Genomic DNA, 20,028 nt, shown 5'->3' with positions numbered 1-20,028 from the left:
GGACTCGATCCCGGGTCTCCAGGATCGCGCCCTGGGCCAAAGGCAGGCTCTAAACCGCTGAGCCACCCAGGGATCCCAATAACATAATTTATTTAGGTTAACACAGTGCCTCGAAAAATTAATCACAGAATTACCATATGACCCAGCAATTCCATTTCTGGCTATCTACCCAAAAGAATTGAAAGCTGGGACCTGCTCACATATCATACACCCGTGTTCACAGCAGTGTTATCCACAATGGCCAACGAGTGGAAGCAACCCAAGTGTCCATCGATGGATGAATGGATAAACAAGAAGTGGGATATCCATACAATGGACTATTATTCAGCCTTTTATTAGGAAATTCTAACACCTGCTACAACATGGATGAAACTTGGAAGACATTATACTAAGTAAAATAAGCCAGTCACAAAAGAACAAATACTGTATGATTCCATTTACAGGAAGTCCCTAGGAGGAGTCAAATTCACAGACAGGAAGCAGACGGTGGGAGCCAGGGGCTGGGGAGTCAGCGTTTCATGGGGACAGGGTCTCGGTTGTGCAAGATGAAGGGTTCTGGAGGCGGATGGTGGGGATGGCTGCTTAATGCTGAATGTACTTAATGCCCCTGAGCTGTGCACTGGAAAATAGTCAAGACGGCCAATCTGATGTGTATTTTACCATTAAAAAAAAAAAAAAGGCTTAAGAGCAGTGCCTGGCACTGAGTGAACATGCTGGGATTAATTCACTGAAATCAGAGTAACCGAAATAGCAACACTGGACTGTGACCCCCGAGGGGAGTGTTGTCAGTCTTGTTCCCTGGTATGAGCCTTGGACCTGACCAGTCCACAGAGGCTCAGATTTGATCCTTGGGCTACCCAAAACCCTCCAGGGTGCCTCATTACTTCACTCGGCCTGCCTGAGGATGCTGCTCACCCTCTGCCCTCCCCACGCCCACCAGCCCAAATCCAGATTCAGCAACCCCAGGGTCTGGGCAAATGGCTCCTGGAGTGTATGTGGCCCCACCAGATCCCCTGCTATCCTGTTGCTGGCCTTGGCTCAGGGTGCTCCCTGGCCTGGAGCACACACCCAGGCTCACTCCAACTCCCCTACAGGAACAGCCCCCTGTGCCTCAGGGCTCTTCTGGAAGGGCTGTCTGGGTTTGCCCAGCTCTCCAGGCAGGGCAGCCAAAGCCTGAAGTTGGGAAAAAGCAGACCCCTGTCTCTGGTGAGTCTTCTAGGGGTCAAGGGCGTAAGTGGCTTCAGTCAGAGGGTAGAGCATCTGGAACAGCTGCAGGCACTCAGGTGAGAGGGGACACAGTGGGTCACACGGTCAGTGCAGGGATGGGATTGTGGGGATAGCGACATTCCCTCCATAGTAGGAAATGGCTCTGCCCACATGGACCAGGGGAGAAGCTGGACCCTGGGGAGAGGCAGAGGAACTCCAGGCCACCTGCCTCCCCTCTGTCACCAGCATCCTTCCACTGGGCCCTTCCCAAAGGTCAGTCCAGGATGGGGAGAGCAGGGGTGGCGCTGGCACCACCACCATCCCCTGGATGAGCCCCTGGAGGCAGCTGTGGGCAGCAGATGGAAGTGAGGACAGTCCAACCCCAGGGCCAGGAATGGGGAGCAGTGGGCTGGGAAGAAGCTGAATACATCCCCTAGCCACAGGGGCAGCTTGGAGAGGATACCCCCCACCACCACCAGGCCAAGGGCCCTGTGGTCAGCTCGTGGGCCTCTGCACTGTCCTGGGTGGCACTTGGGCCTGGTCTTCCAGCTCCCTGTGGCAGCGGGACATGCACCGCGAGGAGCCCCGGCCCCAGGCGTGGCCTCCTGGCAGAGAAAAATGAAGACAAAGGCGCAGTGGCAGGTTTCTGTACAGGAAGTCGGATTATACATTTTAGTAACGGGCGGAAGAAATGAGGCATCGGGGCAACAGTGCAGGGGCCACAGGGAGAATAAGAGATCGAGAGCTGGGGTTTGGCGTCAATCTTACAAAGTGTATAAAGAATCTGTGTTTCTCTACAATAACAAAAAAACCAAAGGCTACAAGAGCGGTTGTATATACAAAACACGGAGATATTGCTTCACTTGCAAACAGGTTCCTGACCAGACAGGAGACAAGACAGAGGGGAGCACAGGGAGGGAGGGCCGGAGAGCGCGCTGCGTGCAAAAGGAAGGGGAGGGGGGAGAGGGGTCTTCTCCCAGCATAAATCTACAGGCAGGAGCTGGAGTCGCGCACACACGGGAGGTCGAAGGCGTGTACCGGTGCTGGCTGTGCGTGGGGGAACGGGGGTGCCGAGAGCCAAGAGTGTCCACTGGCCTTGGCCCCCTGGCGCCTTGCTCTTCGAGCTAATGCTCAGAACGGGGTTCTGGGTGGGGATCGGGGGCCAGTTGTTGGGCCAACTGGCCGCAGAGGGAGGGAGGTGATCGCTCCCTGGAGTCTGCCGTGGAAAATTGGAGAAGCCTGCTCGGTGTGCCCATCCTCCTTGCCTCTGGCTGGCCCTGTCCGTCCTGCCACCCTCCCCGACCCGCCGCGATGCACACTGGGACCCAAGAAGAGCAGGTGCAGCAACCCGGGCTTCTAGCTTTCCTTGAGCAGGACAGCGGGTACCACTTGACTCCTGTTCTTCCCGGGCCCTGGCCAGCCATGCGGAGCTCGATGGGAGGGCAGGAGCCAGTCACAGAGGGACAGAGAGGGTGGGGCAAGGGAGCACAGAGAGGTGAGGGGCGGGCGGAGGACGAGGACGTGCACGCACGCTCGGACGAGGCGCGGGGCGGTCACAGGTTCTGGCAGCACTGCAGCTTGTTGGGTTTCTGTCCGTCGGTGGTGGGCGGCACGCTGATGTCCACCACGTTGTTGCCAGGGGACTCGTCATGGGCTGCGCGGTCTGCAATCTGCTTCTGTGACACAATGCGGTAGATCTCTGCAGGTGGGGGGAACGTGGGGTGAGTGCGCTGCGTGCTCGCCCGCAATGACTGTCCCCCTGCCATCTGGACCGGCCGCCCTCCGGGGAGCAGCCCCAAGGCTGAACCCAAAACCCCTCTCAAAGGCCCTGACTGTGCCTCCCAACACGGCGGGGCAGGGGGAGACAGGCTCCCACCTGGTCACCCAATGCTGACTGTGTGCTCAGCAAGAACGGGACCGTGTCTGGTCACAGATGTACCCCCGGCCTGGCCTCTTGTCCTATATGATCAGAGGCCCCCTCCTCCCAGAATAAGCACCCAGGGGCCTCGGGGCCCAGTGTCCCCCTGGCTGACCGAGCTGGCTGCTCTCTGGTGGAGCCACGGCAGAGGGGCCTTGCAGAAGCTGGGTCGAAGGGGTCTCTACGTCCTGAGTGCCAGCAGGGCCAGGATCTGGCCTGATCCCTAAAGCACGCCACATCTGTCCTGTGTCCAGACCGACTTGCAGGTTTAAAGACTAAAGCTTCTCCGGCTGTGCTCTGGAGCATGCAGTCAGAATGGCTGGTGCCCTTCCCAGGCCCCCCCCACGATGGGCATATTGGGGTTACTATGGCCCCAGCCAGGCCCTGTGACCACCTGTGAGGATGTTCTTGAAAGCTTCCTCTACGTTGGTGGAATCCAAGGCTGAGGTCTCAATGAAAGACAAGTTGTTCTTTTCTGGAACAAAAAGAATATGGCCCAGGTGAGCAGTGGTGGAGCAGGGGGGCGCTGCCCTGCATCCTCTCAGCGACCCTGCTTGCCTGCCCGCTTGCCTGGCCCATGAAATGAATGGTTGGGGCCAAAGGGATAGGATCGAGATGACCACACCTCAAGAAGGGGTAGCTGGTACCGAGGCCATGGCCAAGAGAGAGAAGATGCCAGGGGCCTGGGGGGCAGGGCAGCTGCCCGCCTTCCAGATGTTTCTTTGACGCCTCAGTCACCATCTCGCTTTGGGGAATGTGGCCCCGGGGAGGCCCGGGCAGGCCCCCTGGCCACACCTGCTCCAGCCCAGCTTGACTCACCGGCAAAGGCACGGGCCTCGTCAGTGGGCACGGCCCGTAGGTGGCGAAGGTCACTCTTGTTGCCCACCAGCATGATGACGATGTTGCTGTCGGCGTGGTCCCGCAGCTCCTTCAGCCAGCGCTCCACGTTCTCATAGGTCAGGTGCTTGGCGATGTCATACACGAGCAGTGCGCCCACTGCACCGCGGTAGTACCTGTGGGGGCAGGGCGTGAGCCGGCTGCCAGGGCCCCCCACGACCCCCTAGCCTGGGCTCTGTGGGCAGCAGCCCCTAAGCCCCCACACACAGAGCAGGAGGCACAGGGCCTGCTCAAGGGGTGGCCACTGTGGCCTCGAGGGAGACAGGTGTGTCCTGAGGTTCTGGCTCTGCTCCCCAGGTTCAGCTCAGGAATACGGAGCCAGAGGAAGAAGTCTGGGACCTGGGGTCAGAAGGCACTCATAAAAAGGAAGAAGGAGAGAGCCACTGCTGGGCACAACCTCTGATGCCCACCGTGGCTCGGCCAGCCTGACCACCAAGGAGACAGACGGCCACATGTCTACCCCGAAGGATTAGGGACATGAGAAGGTGACCAGGCTTTGTTGGAGGGAGTCCCAAGGACACAACTGGCTGAGGACTGCAGAGAGGTGACCCTCACCGTGTGGCCAGCATCCAGAGAAATCAGAGCCTCAGGGGACTCCAGGGGTCAGAGGGAGCAAAGGACATGGCTACCCTAGGGTCACAGTGTGGCCAACACTGGGTATTGGTTGCCCCAACGGTCCCACAGTTCCTGGAGGTCCTGTCCCACCACCCTGGGCTGCCCGCTGTGCAGAGGTGTGCTCTCCCCTTCTCCCGCCCAACTCCTACCCATACTTCAAGGCCCACCAGCCCACCGCCGTGGCTGCCTGCATCTCCCCAGCCCCGGCACTCACGCAGAGGTGATGGCACGGTAGCGCTCCTGCCCGGCGGTGTCCCAGATCTGCGCCTTGATGGTCTTGCCGTCCACCTGGATGCTGCGGGTGGCGAATTCCACGCCGATGGTGCTCTTGCTCTCCAGGTTGAACTCGTTGCGGGTGAAGCGTGATAGCAGGTTGCTCTTCCCCACGCCCGAGTCCCCAATGAGCACCACTTTGGGGGGGCAGGAGGGACATAGGTGAGACTCTGCAGGCCAGCTTCCCCCAGCCAAGGCCCAGACACCACCCATGTGCACCTGCAGGACTGTCGGGGCACCCTGGGTGCTGCACAAACTTGAAAGTCAATGTCAGAGCAGTCAGAGCCATCCTGGAGCCCAAGGCACCACGTTCCCTGGTGCAGAAGCAAACAGGGGCTCAGGACTTCTGCAAACACAGCCACTGTGGGTGGCGTAACACCCCAGCTGTCTCCAGTCCTTCGGAGCAGGGCTGCCCCCACTGCGAGGGCCGGACCCAGACATCTCAGCAGGTATGTCTTAACCTCTCTGGGCTGCCTTTTCTGCAAGAGGGGGACTCAAGGAGAAATGGCAGGATCAGAACTCCACAAGCACCTAGCATGCTAAGACAGGCCGGGGAGCGGTTATGACCAGTGTTCTTCCAGCTTCTTACCAGAAGGGTCGGTCTCCAGAGCTCTAACAGGAAATGAGGAGTCTCGCCCCCACGCCCACCCTCACGGGGAGCTGCTATAAGCAATCCCACATGCAGTCGTGGCACAGTCGGAGCTGGCTCATGCGGAACAGGAATGTGCCCTCTAGACGCAGCCATGAAGGCACAGAGCCTGCCACCCTGACGCCCCCAGAGCCAGCCCTTCCTGCAGAGACATCCGAGCACCAGTCCTGAGCACAGCAGAGCAGGCCCCTCCAGCCTCTCCCGGTATTCTTCTAACAAGGTTCCTGCCCCAGCCAGAGAAGCATTGCCCCAAGGGGCCAAGGCTCCCCAGGCTCTGGGGCAGGGCCACGTGAGACGCTCCAGGAGAAGTGTGAGCCCAAGAGGCTGTCCTTGGACCCAAGACACACTGCGTCTCATGTGTGTGTACGCACGGTGTGTGGGCCGCGCTGGCACCCCCGGGTGATGTGCAACGCAGAAGAAACAACACTGGCGGTCGGTCCAGACACGCCAGAGAGAAACCACATGGATCCCCCACATGTGGATCTTGGGCTCTGGCACCCAGGGTGGGTCTGTCCAATGGGAAGACGTGGGGGCCGAAGGCGTGGTCACCCACAGCACCAGTAAAAAGCTCTTCCTCGAATGGATATGTGCGTGCCCCAATTCCCACGGCCTCTGACCGCCTTCGCCGCCCCCACCCTGGTCCACACCAGCCGCGGGGCCGTGTCCTTGCGGTTACTCCCAGCCAACCAGCAGGCTGTTTTCCTGGAGGCCACCAGAGGGCGGCCCTGGGCACCCCAGCCGGTCCCACCGCTGCTCCGCCCACAGCCCTCCCAGAGGGCGAAGTGCAAATCCACCCGCAGGCCCCCGCCGGGCCCTCCCCACGCTCCCCCTCGCCCCCCCTCGTCCCCCCCCCCCCACTCTGCTGCGGCCACTGGGCCTCCTCGCCAGGCTTGGGAGATACCCAGGGCGCCTGCGCTTCGCTGGGCCCGTTCTCCCCGGGTACCCGCCCGGTGCCTGCCCTCCTCCCCGCCGTGGGCTCCCTAGCCCGGCCCCACGCCAGCCTTGACTTCTTTGTTTTCTGGCCATCCCGCCACGAGGGCGAGGGGCTCAGGCAATCGGATTCCCTGCGCCGGCCCCGGGGCCTGGTGCAGTTCCCCGCACACAGGAAGCATCCGATCAACGTCTGCTGGAAGAACAAATGCCAAAGTGGCTGGGGCAGCCTCCCAGGCCCACCTGCCTTCACACGGGGTAGCCGCCCGGTTACCCTCCTCAGGTGACCGGGGAGGAGGGGGCAGGCGAGGCGACCCCCAGGTCCCCGCACCCTCTCTGGGCTGGCTGCCTTACAGCCTAGAAGGCTGAGAACGAGAAGAACGTCTAAGGAGCCTGTCCCAAGAAAGCCCTCGATGGGCACCGTGCCACGTGAGTCGCAGGTGACCTTTATGGGTTAGAAAGCAGGCGAATCCCAAGCACAAGGCACTGTGGGCCGGTGCCTATTTACAGGCTCGCTCCGACCTCCTAGCCATGCTCACCAGACAGTGGCTTGCCCAGGGCCACCTGGCTGGAAAGTTGTCCATCAGGATTTGAACCCATGCCTTCTGCGTCCAGGGCTGAACTCAGGGATCTGGGTGCAGCCTCCTCCTTTCCCACCATCTGGGGCACCCTGGCCCTGAGTAGCTGGCAAACTCCTGCTCATCCTTCAAAACCCCTCAAGTCAGGCCTCTCCGCTCTCCTCAAACCACCATGTGGCCCGGCCTCTGTGACCTGCGATAACAAGGCATGTTCTCTGGTGACACCAGGTGAGCAATGGAAGACTGCGAGCTGACCTCAGAGAAAGGTGGAAAGAGGTGATGGACATGGGTCTGTGGCCCTCAACCATGCTGTGGGGCCCACCACCCACACCCCTAACGCCTCACCTCCTTCCCACGGGGCCAGGGGAACCTGGCCAGGGCTGGAGAGGTTTGCTCACAATTCTTACACCCTCAGGAACAGAGCAGGAAGTGAGCCAAGGGTCCCTTCTGGGCCCTGTCCTGTGGCCCCTCCAGCCCCTCCTGCCCTTCCCAGCCTCTAGCCTCGGGCAGCATCAACTCTGCCCTGGCCTAGCCAACAATCCCCTCAGCACCTCGGGCCAGGCCCAGCCCTGAAGGCTTTGTGGCTGCCTTCTCTGGGCCACCCCAGGAGCAAATGCTTGTACAGTTGGGGACACTCAGCCCAGAGTGCCCAAGTTGCTGACCCTGCGTAACCCAGTGAGAAAGTGGAGGCCAGAGCAAGATGAGAGCCACCAGCCACTGCCCAGATGAACGGCGGGAAGGCCAGGCTGCTTGGACCCTCCCGGCACACGGCGCCCGACGCAGAGAGGTGGCCAGTGGGGCACCGGCCAGGCTGGCCCCCCGTGCGGGCTAGGAATGAGAACAGCATTGTCCAAGGCACAAGTGACCCGTTGTCTTGGGGAAATAAAGGGCCCTTGAGGACACAGCCCGTAGAATTTCCACAGAAGTTGGTGGCCTCACTGGCTGGGAAACGGCCCCAATGGACATGCCACTTGGCTGGCAGAGAAGGCGAATGCAGTTGGCAAAAACGAAGAGCTGGCACCTCTTGTAGCCCTGGGTCCTCTGACCTGCCCATGACAGTGTGGAACCCCTGGGCCCCGCACTCTGACACCCAAGTGGGCTGAGTGGCCATCTGGGTGGGGGGGCTGGCTTCCCTACCCCAGGCAGAGCAGGACCCTGTTTCTCCTCCAGGAAGCCAAGCCCTGACCACCCCAGGCCCCAGGGACCGGCACTTGAATGGAGCAGGGGACAGAGAGACGCCCAGTGCTGGGGCACAGGCAAGGCCACCATTTGCCAGTGGAGGAAGATGCTGTGCTCAGGTCCTTACCAGTGGGTCTGGTGGGGGCCCGGTGCAGGCTGGAGAGCCAGGAGGGTGAGCACTGGGGCTGGCCTGCTTCCTGGGGGCTGGCTGCTACTCTCGCCTCGCCCCCTTTCCCAAAAGGACAGTGGCACTGGGGAGGAAGGACAAAGCCCAGTGGACAAGGCCCTGGGTGACCACAGCAGCTCCCCGCTCCAACCCACATCCTCGTAGGCAGGATGAGTGGCTGGGGGAGCTCTCGGGAGTCCTTGGTGTCCCTTTGGACACAGCTGCTCCCACTGTGGATCCTGCAGCCTGGGCCACACCAGAGGTCAGGGGTGCCCCCAGGGGCTGATCTGTAGGCTGGGGAAATGGCCCATGGCTGACAGGATAAAATGTTCGCAGGAGGAACGTGAGGATCTATAATTAGGTACAAATAAACAACCTTTCTCCTGGGAGAGGCGGGGGAATGTGCAGGCAGGAACACAAACAGCATGTGGGGAAAGCACCCCGGGGGGATCTGTTGGCCTTGGTCTCAGAGGTCAGGGGAGCCAACGTGTGATGTGGCTGCCAAAATAACCAAGGCAGTGGCAGGAGAGCTAAAAGGAGGGCAGTCCGTGTCCCAAGGGAGAAGTGCCAAGGGAAGGCCACGGGGGTTCTCAGGAGGGTCTGGGGGACAGATCACGCCTCTATCTAACCCTGTCTACCAGTGGCAGGTGATGTGTCCCTAGTGGCTTGCCTACCTGCTGGCTTCTTTCCTTCTTTATGTGCCAGACCCACAGAGTTTCCTTTTCCTGTTTTAGTAAAAAACTGAGGGGATTTCAAGAGAAATATGCACAGATAGCACGGAGACCGCCAACAAGACATACGTGTAAACAGGAGGTCTCAGATGACGGCAGTCTGGGAAACACGGCCCTTGCGGGCTCGACTTTCACTCCTAACCCTGCCTGAGAAGGTCAGCAGGACACCTGCTGACTGAGAAAAGGAGGCTAGTGGGGGAGGGCAGCAGGGCAGGCAGCTCCTAACCCCCCCCCCCCCCCCACTGTGCCAGTTGCTGCCACTGAAGCCAGATCTGTGCTTCCAGGAAGTGGACTCTGGAGATGAGTCCCAGGAAGCACACAGCCGCTCCATTGCCCCTGACCCAGTAACTGTACTTCTGGGAACATACTTCAAGGAAATAACACAAAGGGCAAAAAGATGACTAGTGTTGGGTTATTTATAACAGGAGGCGGCTGAAAATAACAAGGGGGAAATGGCCATAGAAAGCTGGAGGTGACTACTGGGGGAAATGCCTCTGGCCCTGGCAGTCCACATTCAGGGGGGTACCCAACCGGGACCTGGGGAACGGCCGCCTCTGGCCCCAGCTGCAGCAAGATGGAGTCCTGGCCACTTGTGGCCAGTCCCCAAAGCCCGGGCAGAGCTTCCCCTGGCTCTCATGTGATACCCCAGAGTGCTGTGGGCATCAGGGCCCTGGCCTGATACCTGCTGACCACACAGCTTCACCTGCCAGTGACATATGAGCCTGCATGCAGCTCCCCAGGCCCATGATGCTGCGTGACAACTCTGGGCCTCTGCGTAGACACTCCGCCAGCCCAGAAGCCTTTCACCACATGGACATCCCAGGTAGGGAGCGCGCCACCCCACTCTCCACATCCCCAAGGCCCCCAGGCTTCCAGCCCCAGCATGCGGGAGGACACCACAGACACGATGGTCACTGATGGACATGGACTGCGCTCCCAGGGACAGTCAGGTTTCCCCAGTGAAGGGACGGTGCCAACAGCTGGTGTGAGAGCAGACCCTCACACTGCAGGCAGCAGGGCAAAGGTGCCTCAAGCGGGCCTAGGGTTAGCTCTCATGGGCAACCACTGTCAGCCAGGGAGCCCAGAACAGACCGCTCCGGACCTGGCCAAAGCCCAGGTTGGCACAGGAAGCACTGTGAGGTCAGTGACTTTTTTTTTCTTTTTTTTTTTTTTTTTAGATTTTATTTTGAAGTAATCTCTACACGCAAACTGGGGCTTGAACTTGCAACCCAGAGATCAAGAATTGCATGCTCTGCAGACTGAACCGGCCGGGCGCCCCCAAAGCCTGTGACTCAAGTCAGGCCACAACCCCAGCGATGGGAGGAGTCTCCCCAGCTCCAGCCGCAGGGTGAGGGAGCTGGGCCAGCAGCAGTTGCCTGACCTGCCACAGCCGCACTGGAGGTTCCTAGAGCCCTCTGTCCCTTGGGCAGGGACTATCCTGCAGCAGGTTGGCCGAAGCCCGGCCCATGGGGACGCAGGTGCGGGGGGAGGTGGTCTGCCAGGCTAAAGCCCACAGCTGACCTGGGTTCAAATCCTGCTCCAACATTTTTCAAATGTGCCCTGTCTCTCTGGGTCTCAGTTTCCGGATCCACAGAGAAAAGAAGGTGGCTATTATCTCCTGAGCCCAGCACACACACTCCTCCCCCCACGCCAGGCGCCCCTCCGCACAGTTCTGGGTCAGCCCCCAATCCAGGGTCCCCCCCATCACACATCTCAGCCCCTCGCGTCCTCTCGCTCTCCGGGCCCCGCCCCCAGGCGAGCTGCCACCAATCAGGACAGGCTCCTCCCACTCTGCGAGAGCCCCACCCCCGCGCGCCCAGTCCCAGCCCACTTCTTGGACACGCCCTCCGCCCCTTAGCCACGCCTCCTGAGGCCCCGCCCCCAGCACGGAGGCCGCTTGTTACCCAGCCCGGCCCGCCAAATGCTGGGGAGGCCCCGCCCCCCAGAGGCTCCGCCCCTAACGGCCTCTCCCACCGCTTGGGGCCCCACCCCCTCCGGGCCCCGGCCCCGCCTCGGCGCATCCAGGGCCCCCAGGCCTCCCTAGGCCGCCCGCTCCGCACGGCCGCGCACTCCAGCCCAAAGCTGGCCGAGCCCAAACTGCCCCGGCCTTCCCGGCTGCCTAACCGCCGGGCCCCAAGACTCGGGCTCCGGCCTGGGCCCAGCGGCCTGGAGCGCAGCCTCAGCCCGCCCGCCCGCTGCCTCGCCGCCATCCCCTCGCCCGTCTGTGTCCCACCGACCGCACCTTTGAATAGGTAGTCGTACTCGTCGTCCCGGGTCCCCATTGTCCTGGCGCTTCCGGCGGGATCGGCGACTCCGCAGCCCCACCACAAACACCCGACGGGGGCGGAGCCGGCGCCGCACAGAGCGGCGGCTGAATCACCAATCAGAGGCGGGTGGCGTAGCGACGGGCACCCAGGGCAGCCAATCACAGGCGGAAGCAGAGCCTCAGGGGTGGGCGCCGCCTGGGACCCACCCTCCTCGCCTTCGGTCTCCTGGAGAAAGGCGGAAGGAATGCGGACCTTTCTGAAGTGACGGCCGCGTCAGCCTATCAGAGGTGGACTCTAGAAGGCGGGGCGGAAGACTGCAAGAATGAAACAGATTGATGGCACTGGGAACCAATGAGAGGCTTGATTCAGGCGGTCCGGGAGTACCAGAGGACCTGTCCGGGAAGGGAAATGGGGCTACGTCCAGGTGATGTTACGCTATTTAACGTCCCGATGACGTCATAGGTTAATGGGCGCTGCTCTGCTTTCCCCCTTCGCCGCCTCCTCCCCTCACCCACATTAAAAGACCGTTTACAGGCCTTTGGGGGGGTTGGGTTTTCATCACTATATTTGAGTCATTAAGATACCCCTCTACCTCAATTTCCCCCGCTGCAGGATAGGAGAAACTAAACTTGATGAAATTTTTGGAGGCAAACTGGATTATCTCCCTAAAGACAAACCAAATCAACTTTCTGCTCTCTGTCATTAAGTCTTTTTTTTTTTTTTTTTTAAGATTTTATTTATTCACGAGAGACACAGAGAGAGAGGCAGAGACACAGGGAGACGGAGAAGCAGGCTCCATGCAGGGAGCCCGACGCGGGACTCGATTCCGGGACTCCAGGATCACACCCTGGGCTGAAGGCAGGCACCAAACCACTGAGCCACCCAGGGATTCCCTGTCATTAAGTATTTAACAAATATTTATAAAGCCCTTTCTGCACGTTAGGCCTCTGCAGCACGATGCCCCCCTTCTCTATCCCCTTGCCCTGTTTTATCCCATCTCCCGCCCCGGAGGATTTATCACTACCTGACCGACTGTATGTTTGTGGGGGCACCTGCCTGGCTCACTTGGTGGAGCAAGCGACCCTTGACCTCCGGGCCATGAGTTCTGGCCCCACTTGGGCCCAGAGCGTATTAAAAAAAAAAAAAAAAATGTGCTTCTTTCTTGACCCATTCATGTCTTTAGTGCCCTGCCAACAGAACACGAGACCCATGAAGGCAAGAAGGACACTGTCTGTCACTGCTGGTGCTGTGACCCCAGCGCTCAGCAACTATTTGATGGGTGATGAATAATGTAATCACTTTAACTATAATTGTAATTATTATAATTGCCTCGTGGACCTCACCCCTGTGTTTTCCAACAGGCATCCCAGACACTAATTTGGCCTCTTTTCCAGCATCCACTCCTCCTCCTGTGACTCCATGTCCCCCACACTACCCTCCACCTCTGTTCCCCCCACTGACCATCTCAGGGCCAGAGGTCATGGACTCCTCTCTCTTCAGCTTTTAGCCTCCTGCTTTTCCTGCCCTTCTTTCCTTCAGTTGTCTTGCTGTGTTCCTCCTCCATCCTACATTTCTGATCACTACTCACCCCCCATCCCCACCACCTCAGTCCTGGCCCCATCATCACTCCCTGGACCTGAGCTGTTGTCTATCCCCAGATCTCCCTGCCCTGCCCTCACCCCACACAGTATGCTCTTTCCATTGCGGTCAGTCTTTTTTTTTTTTTAATAAAGTAAGCTCTATGCCCAACGGGGACTCAAACTCACCACCCCAAGATCCAGAGTCACGCACTCTACAAACTGAGAGGGTCAAGGGCCTCAATCAGAGGAGTCTTTTGTTTATTTATTTATTTATTTAAAAGATTTTATTTTATTTTATTCATGAGAGACACAGAGAGAGGCAGAGACACAGGCAGAGGGAGAAGCAGGCTCCATGCAGGGAGCCTATGTGGGACTCCATCCCAGGACCCCGGGATCATGACCTGAGCCGAAGGCAGATGCTCAATCACTGAGCCACGCAGGTGCCCCCAGAGGAGCCTTTAAAACATACGTCAGACTATCTTGCTCCCCTGTTTTAAATTCTTTCAGTTCTGGGGCACCTGGATAGCTCAGTCATTTGAGCGTCTGCCTCTAGCTCAGGTCATGATCCCGGGGTCCTGGGTTGGAGTCCCCCAGTGGGCTCACTGCTCAGGGGGGGGAGTCTGTTTCTCCCTCTCCCTCTGCTGCTCCCCCTGCTTGTGTTCTCTGGCTCTCTCCATCTCTCTGTCAAATAAATAAATAAATAAATAAATAAATAAATAAAATCTTAAAAAATAATACAAATCTTTCAGTTCTTCCTTTAGTAAATCTTTACTGAGCACCTGCTAAGTGCCAGGCAGTGTTCTAGGTGCTGGGGATCTAGCATTGAAGAAGACAAAGTCCCAGCCCTCATAGAGCTGGGAGTGTAATGGAGTGAGGCAGACAAGAAGCCAGTACACATTATGCACAAGATAGTTTCACAGTCGGAGGCGTGCGGTGAGGAAAGACTGGATCATGTGGTGGTGTTGCTCCTTAGCTAAGGACCCAGGGAAGGCATCCTGGGGGAGGTGGCATTTGCAGTGTTTGGGGGAAGAGGAGGAGGTGCTGGGAACAGCATTTCTAGGGGGACACAACAGCAAGCAGGAGAGACTCCGATGAAGTCTGTTCTGACAGCCAGGTGGCTGTGGTGGCTGGAGCTTGGGGTCCAGGTGTCAAGAGATGGGATGATGTGAAAAAGCGAGACTGGAAGCCAGACCAGAGTGGACCCTCCCAGGCCTTGTCAGCACACCCCTGGGTAGTTGGCTTGAAGCCCTTCCCATTCCTGCATACCTCCAGTTCCCTCTCCTGGCTTCCTGCCCAAATGCTGCAGCCAGGTGGGGCTATTAAATGGTTCCCTAGTGAACTTTACTTCCTGCCAAGGCTGCTAGACTTCTGCTTTCACTGTGCCCTCTTCCTGGAATGCCATCTCCCTCCCCCATCTTCTTTTTTTTCCCTCCCCCATCTTCTTTGTAGAAGTTTCATCCTTCTTTAAAAACTGAGTCAAAAGCTATGTCTCTCTACCCTGAAGGCTTTTCTCCTGTCTGGGCCATGTTCTTCTGGCCCACACCCTCCCAGGATAGCTTATAGTGATACTAGTAATGATGATATATATATATATATAGTGTGTGTGTGTGTGTGTGTGTGTGTGTGCTATGAGCCAGACACTGTTTGGAGTGCTTTTCATTTACTGCTATGTGAAATCCTTACAGCACCAGAGAACAGAAAGGGGTGGGGTACCAGAGTGATCCCCCCTCCATTTTCCAGATGCAGGAACTGAGGCCATAGAGCTTTAATAGACTATCTCTAGTCAACCAGGAGAATGATAGGGCTGAAGAGCTCTGACTCGAGGTGGACGGGTCTGGAATCACATCCTGGCTCTTATTTGGTTCCCAGTCATCGTGATTATTCTCTGCATTGAGATGGAAGAGGTGGTGATGACAGGAGAAGGGACAGGGTTGGGGAGATAAGCTCTCTTGGCAGAGCTGGAGAATCAGGAGGGCATAGGTGAGGGAACCCCCTACCACCCCAACCTCTACAGATGGGACTTCCCGCCAGTTCCAGCCACAGTGGGCTCAATGGAGATTCTGCAAGCCCTCCTGGTACAAGACACCTCCAAACATGGAGCCTGGAGAAGGTCTGGCCTCCAGCTGAGAAGTTCATCACCCATACTCAGCCAGGACCCCAGGGAAATGACTGTGTCCCCAGCGCCAACCAGGAAGAGTCATGGGACAAGAAGAACACAGACTTCCCCAAGAGCACTTAGAAGGCATATTGGGAAGATAGGTTCTCCTATTTATTTTTATTTTTTAAAGATTTTTAAAATTTATTTATTCATGAGACACACACACACACAGAGGCAGAGACACAGGCGGAGGGAGAAGCAGGCTGCATGCAAGGAGCCCAATGTGGGACTCGATCCCGGGACTCCAGGATCACTGCCTGAGCCAAAGGCAGACACTCAACCACTGATCCACCCAGGTGTCCATCTCCTATTTTCTTAAGATTTTATTTATTTATTCATAAGTAGCATAGAGAGACAGAGACATAGGCAGAAGGAGAAGCAGGCTTCTCACAGGGAGCCCGATGTGGGACTCGATCCCCAGAACCCGGGATCATGCCCTGAGCCGAAGGCAGATGCTCAACCACTGAGCCACCCAGGCGTCCCAGGTTCTCCTATTAAAACAGCAGCTGGATGGGGGCGCTTAGGCACAGGCAGATGTTGTTTTTCCTAAACATGTGTCCTTGAGACAAGGCATCCCATTGTTCTAGCCACATGATATGAGCGACAATTTTAGGCAGTGAATTAAAAAGCATTGAACCACATGCTGGGAAAGTCCAACCTTTTTCCTTTTTTTAAAAAAAAAGATTTATACATTTATTTACTTGAGAGAGAGAGAGAGAGAGAAAGCACGTGAGCACACAGAGGGAGCGGGAGAAGCAGACTTCCCACTGAGCAGGGACCCTGATGTGGGGCTTGATCCCAGGATCCCAGAATCCCAGGATCATGACCTGAGCTGAAGGCAGGTGCTTAAGCAACTGAGCCACCCAGGTGCCCTCTTTTTCCCATTTTTGAAGTATTATCTATCAAGGAGAGAGGTTTACTCTTTCTTGCTCATACCTCTTGAACATTTTCTATCCCTCATCTCCCTTTCTTAAAAAAAAAGATTATTTATTTATTTATTTGAGGGGGAGGGGCAGAGGGAGAGTCTTTTTATTATTTATTTTATTTTTTATATTTTTATTTATGCGAAACAGAGAGAGAGAGGTAAAGACACAGGCAGTGCAAGAAACAGGCTCCCTGTGGGGAGCCTGATGTGGGACTTGATCCCAGGACCCTGGGATCAGGCTCCAAGTCGAAGGCAGACGCCCAACCACTGAGCCACCCAGGCATCCCAGGGAGAGAGAGTCTTAAGCAGACTCCTCCACGCTGAGTGTAGAGGGCTCAATCTCACGACCCCAAGATTACCACCTGAGCTGAAACCAAGAGTCAGCTGCTTAACCAACTCCATCATCCAGGTGACCCCCCCATCTCCCTTTCTTTCATTTTTTTTTTAAATTTAGATTCCTTTATTTATTTTTTTATTTGTGATAGTCACAGAGAGAGAGAGAGAGAGAGAGAGAGAGGCAGAGACACAGGCAGAGGGAGAAGCAGGCTCCATGCACCGGGAGCCCGATGTGGGATTCGATCCCGGGTCTCCAGGATCGCGCCCTGGGCCAAAGGCAGGCGCCAAACTGCTGCGCCACCCAGGGATCCCTCTTTCATTTTTTAAAAAAGATTTAATTTATATATTCATGAGAGACACAGAGACACAGGCAGAGGGAGAAGCAGGCTCCATGCAGGGAGCCTGATGCGGAACTCGATCCCAGGACCCTGGGATCACGCCCTGGGCTGAAGGCAGATGCTCAACCGCTGAGCCCCACCCAGGCATCCGACCCATTTCCCTTTCTATACCGAGCTCTGACCCAGGCTGAGAGCCTTCAGAAGGCAACAAGATCTGGCTAGTATTTTTCTTGCCCATGTTTTATTGTGAAAAATTTAAAAACATTTAGAAAAATGAAAAGAATTGTACAGAGAATATCTAGATTGCACTATTAACATTTTGCTATATCACATATCCATCTCTACTCCACCCACCCATCATCTTAATTTTGGTGCTTCTCAAAGAAAGTTGAAAATTTGGAGGGATCAAGGGATCCCTGGGTGGCGCAGCGGTTTGGCGCCTGCCTTTGGCCCAGGGCGGGATCCTGGAGACCCAGGATCGAATCCCACGTCGGGCCCCTGGTGCATGGAGCCTGCTTCTCCCTCTGCCTATGTCTCTGCCTCTCTCTCTCTCTCTCTCTCTCTCTCTCTCTGTGACTATCATAAATAAATAAAAATAAAAAAAGAAAAAAAGAAAAAAAAAAGAAAATTTGGAGGGATCAAATGTATAGCATGGTGATTATAGTTAGCACTTGAAAGTTGCTAAGAGAGTAGATATTAAATGTGCTCACCCCACAAAAGAAATAACTATGTAATGTGATGGAGGTGACAGCTAACCGGATGGAGGTAATCATTTTACAATATACACATGTATCAAATCAACACATTGAACATCATAAACTTAGTGATATGTCAGTTGCATCTCAATATACCTGGAGAAAAAATAAAAATAAAAGAAAGTTGAAGACATCAACTTTCTCTCTAAACACTTCGGCATGCATATCATTAGTTAGAGTTCAGTATTTATTTATGGCTCTTTTCGGTTTTGTTTTGTTTTTTTTCTTCCAAGGTGAAATTACAAACAACGAAATCCAAATCTTAAGTGTACATTCACAGAGACAGAGGCATATGGAGGAGTAACCCACTTCTCTCAAGGTTGAGAACTTCACCATCACTGGAGAAAGCTGCCTCATGTGTCTTCTCAATCCTACCCATCTTTCCAGTATCAACCACTATTCATATTTTTCCCCCACTCAAAGTGATGGCCTCACTTTGGATCATCAATTAGAGGCCAACCTATCTGTAATGAGGAGGGGCTTTGAAGGTAAGTTTGGTAAGGGCAGGAATCTTTTTGTTCACTGGAGTATCTCAGGTACTTAGTACCAGAGTTTGACATGTAGTAGAAACACAATAAATATTAGCTGAATATATTTATATTTATATTTATATTTATATTTATATTTATATATTCATATATTTATATATTTATGTATATGAAGCCAATTTCTAAAACAAAGGATAATTTATGCAGATGTGGTAAAAATGTGAAGAATTTACCCAAAATACTGCATTAATGTACACACTAGAGTTGTGCTGTCCATTATGGTGGTTATTACCCCTGTGGGGCTGTTGACTGGTTATATGGCCAGTCCCAACTGGGATGTGCCATAAGCATTAAAAAAACACTGGGGGGATCCCTGGGTGGCGCAGCGGTTTGGCGCCTGCCTTCGACCCAGGGCGTGATCCTGGAGACCCGGGATCGAATCCCATGTCGGGCTCCCAGTGCATGGAGCCTGCTTCTCCCTCTGCCTGTGTCTCTGCCTCTCTCTCTTTCTCTTTCTGTGACTATCATTAAAAACAAAACAAAACAAAACAAAACACTGGGTTCCAAAGACTTAATACAAGTGTGCCTGGGTGGCTCAGTTGGTTAGGAGTCTGCCTTGGGCTCAAGTCATGATCTCAGAGTCCTGGGATCAAGCACCATGTCAGGCTCCCTGCTCAGAGAAAGTCGGCTTCTCCCTCTGCTTCTGCCTCTCCCCCAGCTTGTATGCACACTCTCTCTCAAATAAAATATTTTTTAAAAAATGGACTTAGGGGCAGCCTGGGTGGCTCAGCAGTTTAGTGCTGCCTTCAGCCCAGGGCGTGATCCTGGAGACCCAGGATCGAGTCCCACGTCGGGCTCCCTGCATGGAGCCTGCTTCTTCCTCTGCCTGTGTCTCTACCTCTCTTTCTCTCTGTCTCTCATGAATAAATAAATAAAATCTTTTAAAACATTAAAAAAGGATTTAGTACAAAAAAAAGCAATGTCAACTATATCATTAATCTCATTAATGACTTGTATATCACTCACATGGTGAAATGGTAATATTTTGGTTATATTGGACTTAATAAAAAATACTTTTTTTTTTTCTTTTTTAAAGAGAGAGAGAGCATGTGAGTAGGGGGAGCTGGAGTGGAAGTAGGGGCATAAGGAGAGGAAAAGAGAATCTCAAGCAGGCTCCAGGCTCGGCATGGAGCCAACATGGGGCTCAATCCCACAACCCAGAGATCATGGCCTGAGCCCAAGAGCCGGTTGCTCAACTGAGCCACTGAGGTGCCCCAATAAAAATATATTTCTAAAATTCATCTCATCTGTTTCTTTTTACTTTTTTTTTTTTTTTTTTTTTTTTTTTTTTGAGAGGGCTGGGTGGAGGGGCAGAGGGAGAGAAAGAAAATCTTTTTTTTTTTTTTAAGATTTTATTTATTTATTTCAGAGAAAGAAAGCACACATACAGAGGGAGAGGGAGAAGCAGACTTCCCACTGAGCAGGAAGCCCGATGCGGGGTTGGATCCTATGACCCAGGGATCATGACCTGAGCCAAAGGCAGATGCTTAACTAATTGAGCCACCCACTGAGAGAAAGAGAGAGAAGAGAGAGAACCTTAAGCAAGCTCCATGCCCAGCTTTGCCCACGTTGGGGCTTGATCTCACGACCCTGAGATCATGACCTGAGCTGAAATTAAGAGTTGGATGCTTAACCAACTAAGCCACCCAGGCATTCCCCCTTTTTACTTTTTTTTAAACTTTGTGCGTGTGTGTGTTTTTCCCTTTTCATTTAATGTGACTATTAGAAAAAAAAAAATTAAACGTGTGACTCACATTATATTTCTATCAGATGGCGGGATGCTAAAAAGTTCACTGTGATTCATGTATGTCAGTAATTAAGAAGGGGCTTTTATTCTCTCCACGAGTTTCCAGAAGGATTAAGTATTTCAGTTTTTGAATATAAAACCTGACACACACATTGTGAAACAACAAACGAAGGGAGGAAATTAAAACCTGTTGTCGGGTGGTAGGACGAGCCAGTGTCGTCCTCAAAGGATC

At 55.0% G+C, this 20,028-nt stretch overlaps 2 protein-coding genes and 1 long non-coding RNA gene across 5 annotated transcripts in view; 1 reads left to right on the top strand and 2 right to left on the bottom strand.

Moving 5' to 3' along the window:
- Nucleotides 1-20,028, bottom strand: part of HNRNPM (heterogeneous nuclear ribonucleoprotein M) — a 277,045-nt gene that overhangs the window by 66,229 nt on the left and 190,788 nt on the right. The gene's annotated exons all lie outside the window — the stretch shown is intronic.
- On the bottom strand, nucleotides 319-11,518 carry RAB11B (RAB11B, member RAS oncogene family). The gene is made up of 5 exons (XM_025457284.3): nucleotides 11,385-11,518; nucleotides 4,851-5,046; nucleotides 3,944-4,137; nucleotides 3,519-3,599; nucleotides 319-2,905 (listed from the first exon to the last, which is right to left on the bottom strand). The coding sequence occupies exons 1-5, from the start codon at nucleotides 11,422-11,424 to the stop codon at nucleotides 2,760-2,762; spliced, it is 657 nt and encodes a 218-aa protein (XP_025313069.1). The 5' UTR covers nucleotides 11,425-11,518; the 3' UTR covers nucleotides 319-2,759.
- Nucleotides 9,374-19,811, top strand: LOC118351637 (uncharacterized). 3 transcript variants are annotated; one of them, XR_007404088.1, is made up of 5 exons: nucleotides 9,374-9,965; nucleotides 10,321-11,833; nucleotides 12,140-12,312; nucleotides 17,735-17,989; nucleotides 19,419-19,811. It is a non-coding gene; the product is annotated as an uncharacterized LOC118351637 (long non-coding RNA). The 3 variants fall into 3 exon arrangements; XR_007404087.1 differs by lacking the exon at nucleotides 19,419-19,811 and adding an exon at nucleotides 19,086-19,290; XR_004807373.2 differs by lacking the exons at nucleotides 17,735-17,989; nucleotides 19,419-19,811 and having other exon boundaries at nucleotides 12,140-12,713.

This window comes from Canis lupus, chromosome 20, assembly GCF_003254725.2.
Source record: "Canis lupus dingo isolate Sandy chromosome 20, ASM325472v2, whole genome shotgun sequence".
Classification (NCBI taxonomy): Eukaryota; Metazoa; Chordata; class Mammalia; order Carnivora; family Canidae; genus Canis; species Canis lupus.
This window is presented reverse-complemented; position numbering and strand designations above follow the sequence as displayed.

Bases quoted from the DNA above. Each gene is read 5' to 3' on its own strand.
- RAB11B (XM_025457284.3), bottom strand. From the start codon at position 11,424: ATGGGGACCCGGGACGACGAGTACGACTACCTATTCAAAG. The intron at 4,138-4,850 runs GTGAGTGCCGGG...CTGCCCCCACAG, and splicing joins TACCGTGCCATCACCTCTGC to GTACTACCGCGGTGCAGTGG. The intron at 2,906-3,518 runs GTGGTCACAGGG...CCCCACCTGCAG, and splicing joins TTTCAAGAACATCCTCACAG to AGATCTACCGCATTGTGTCA.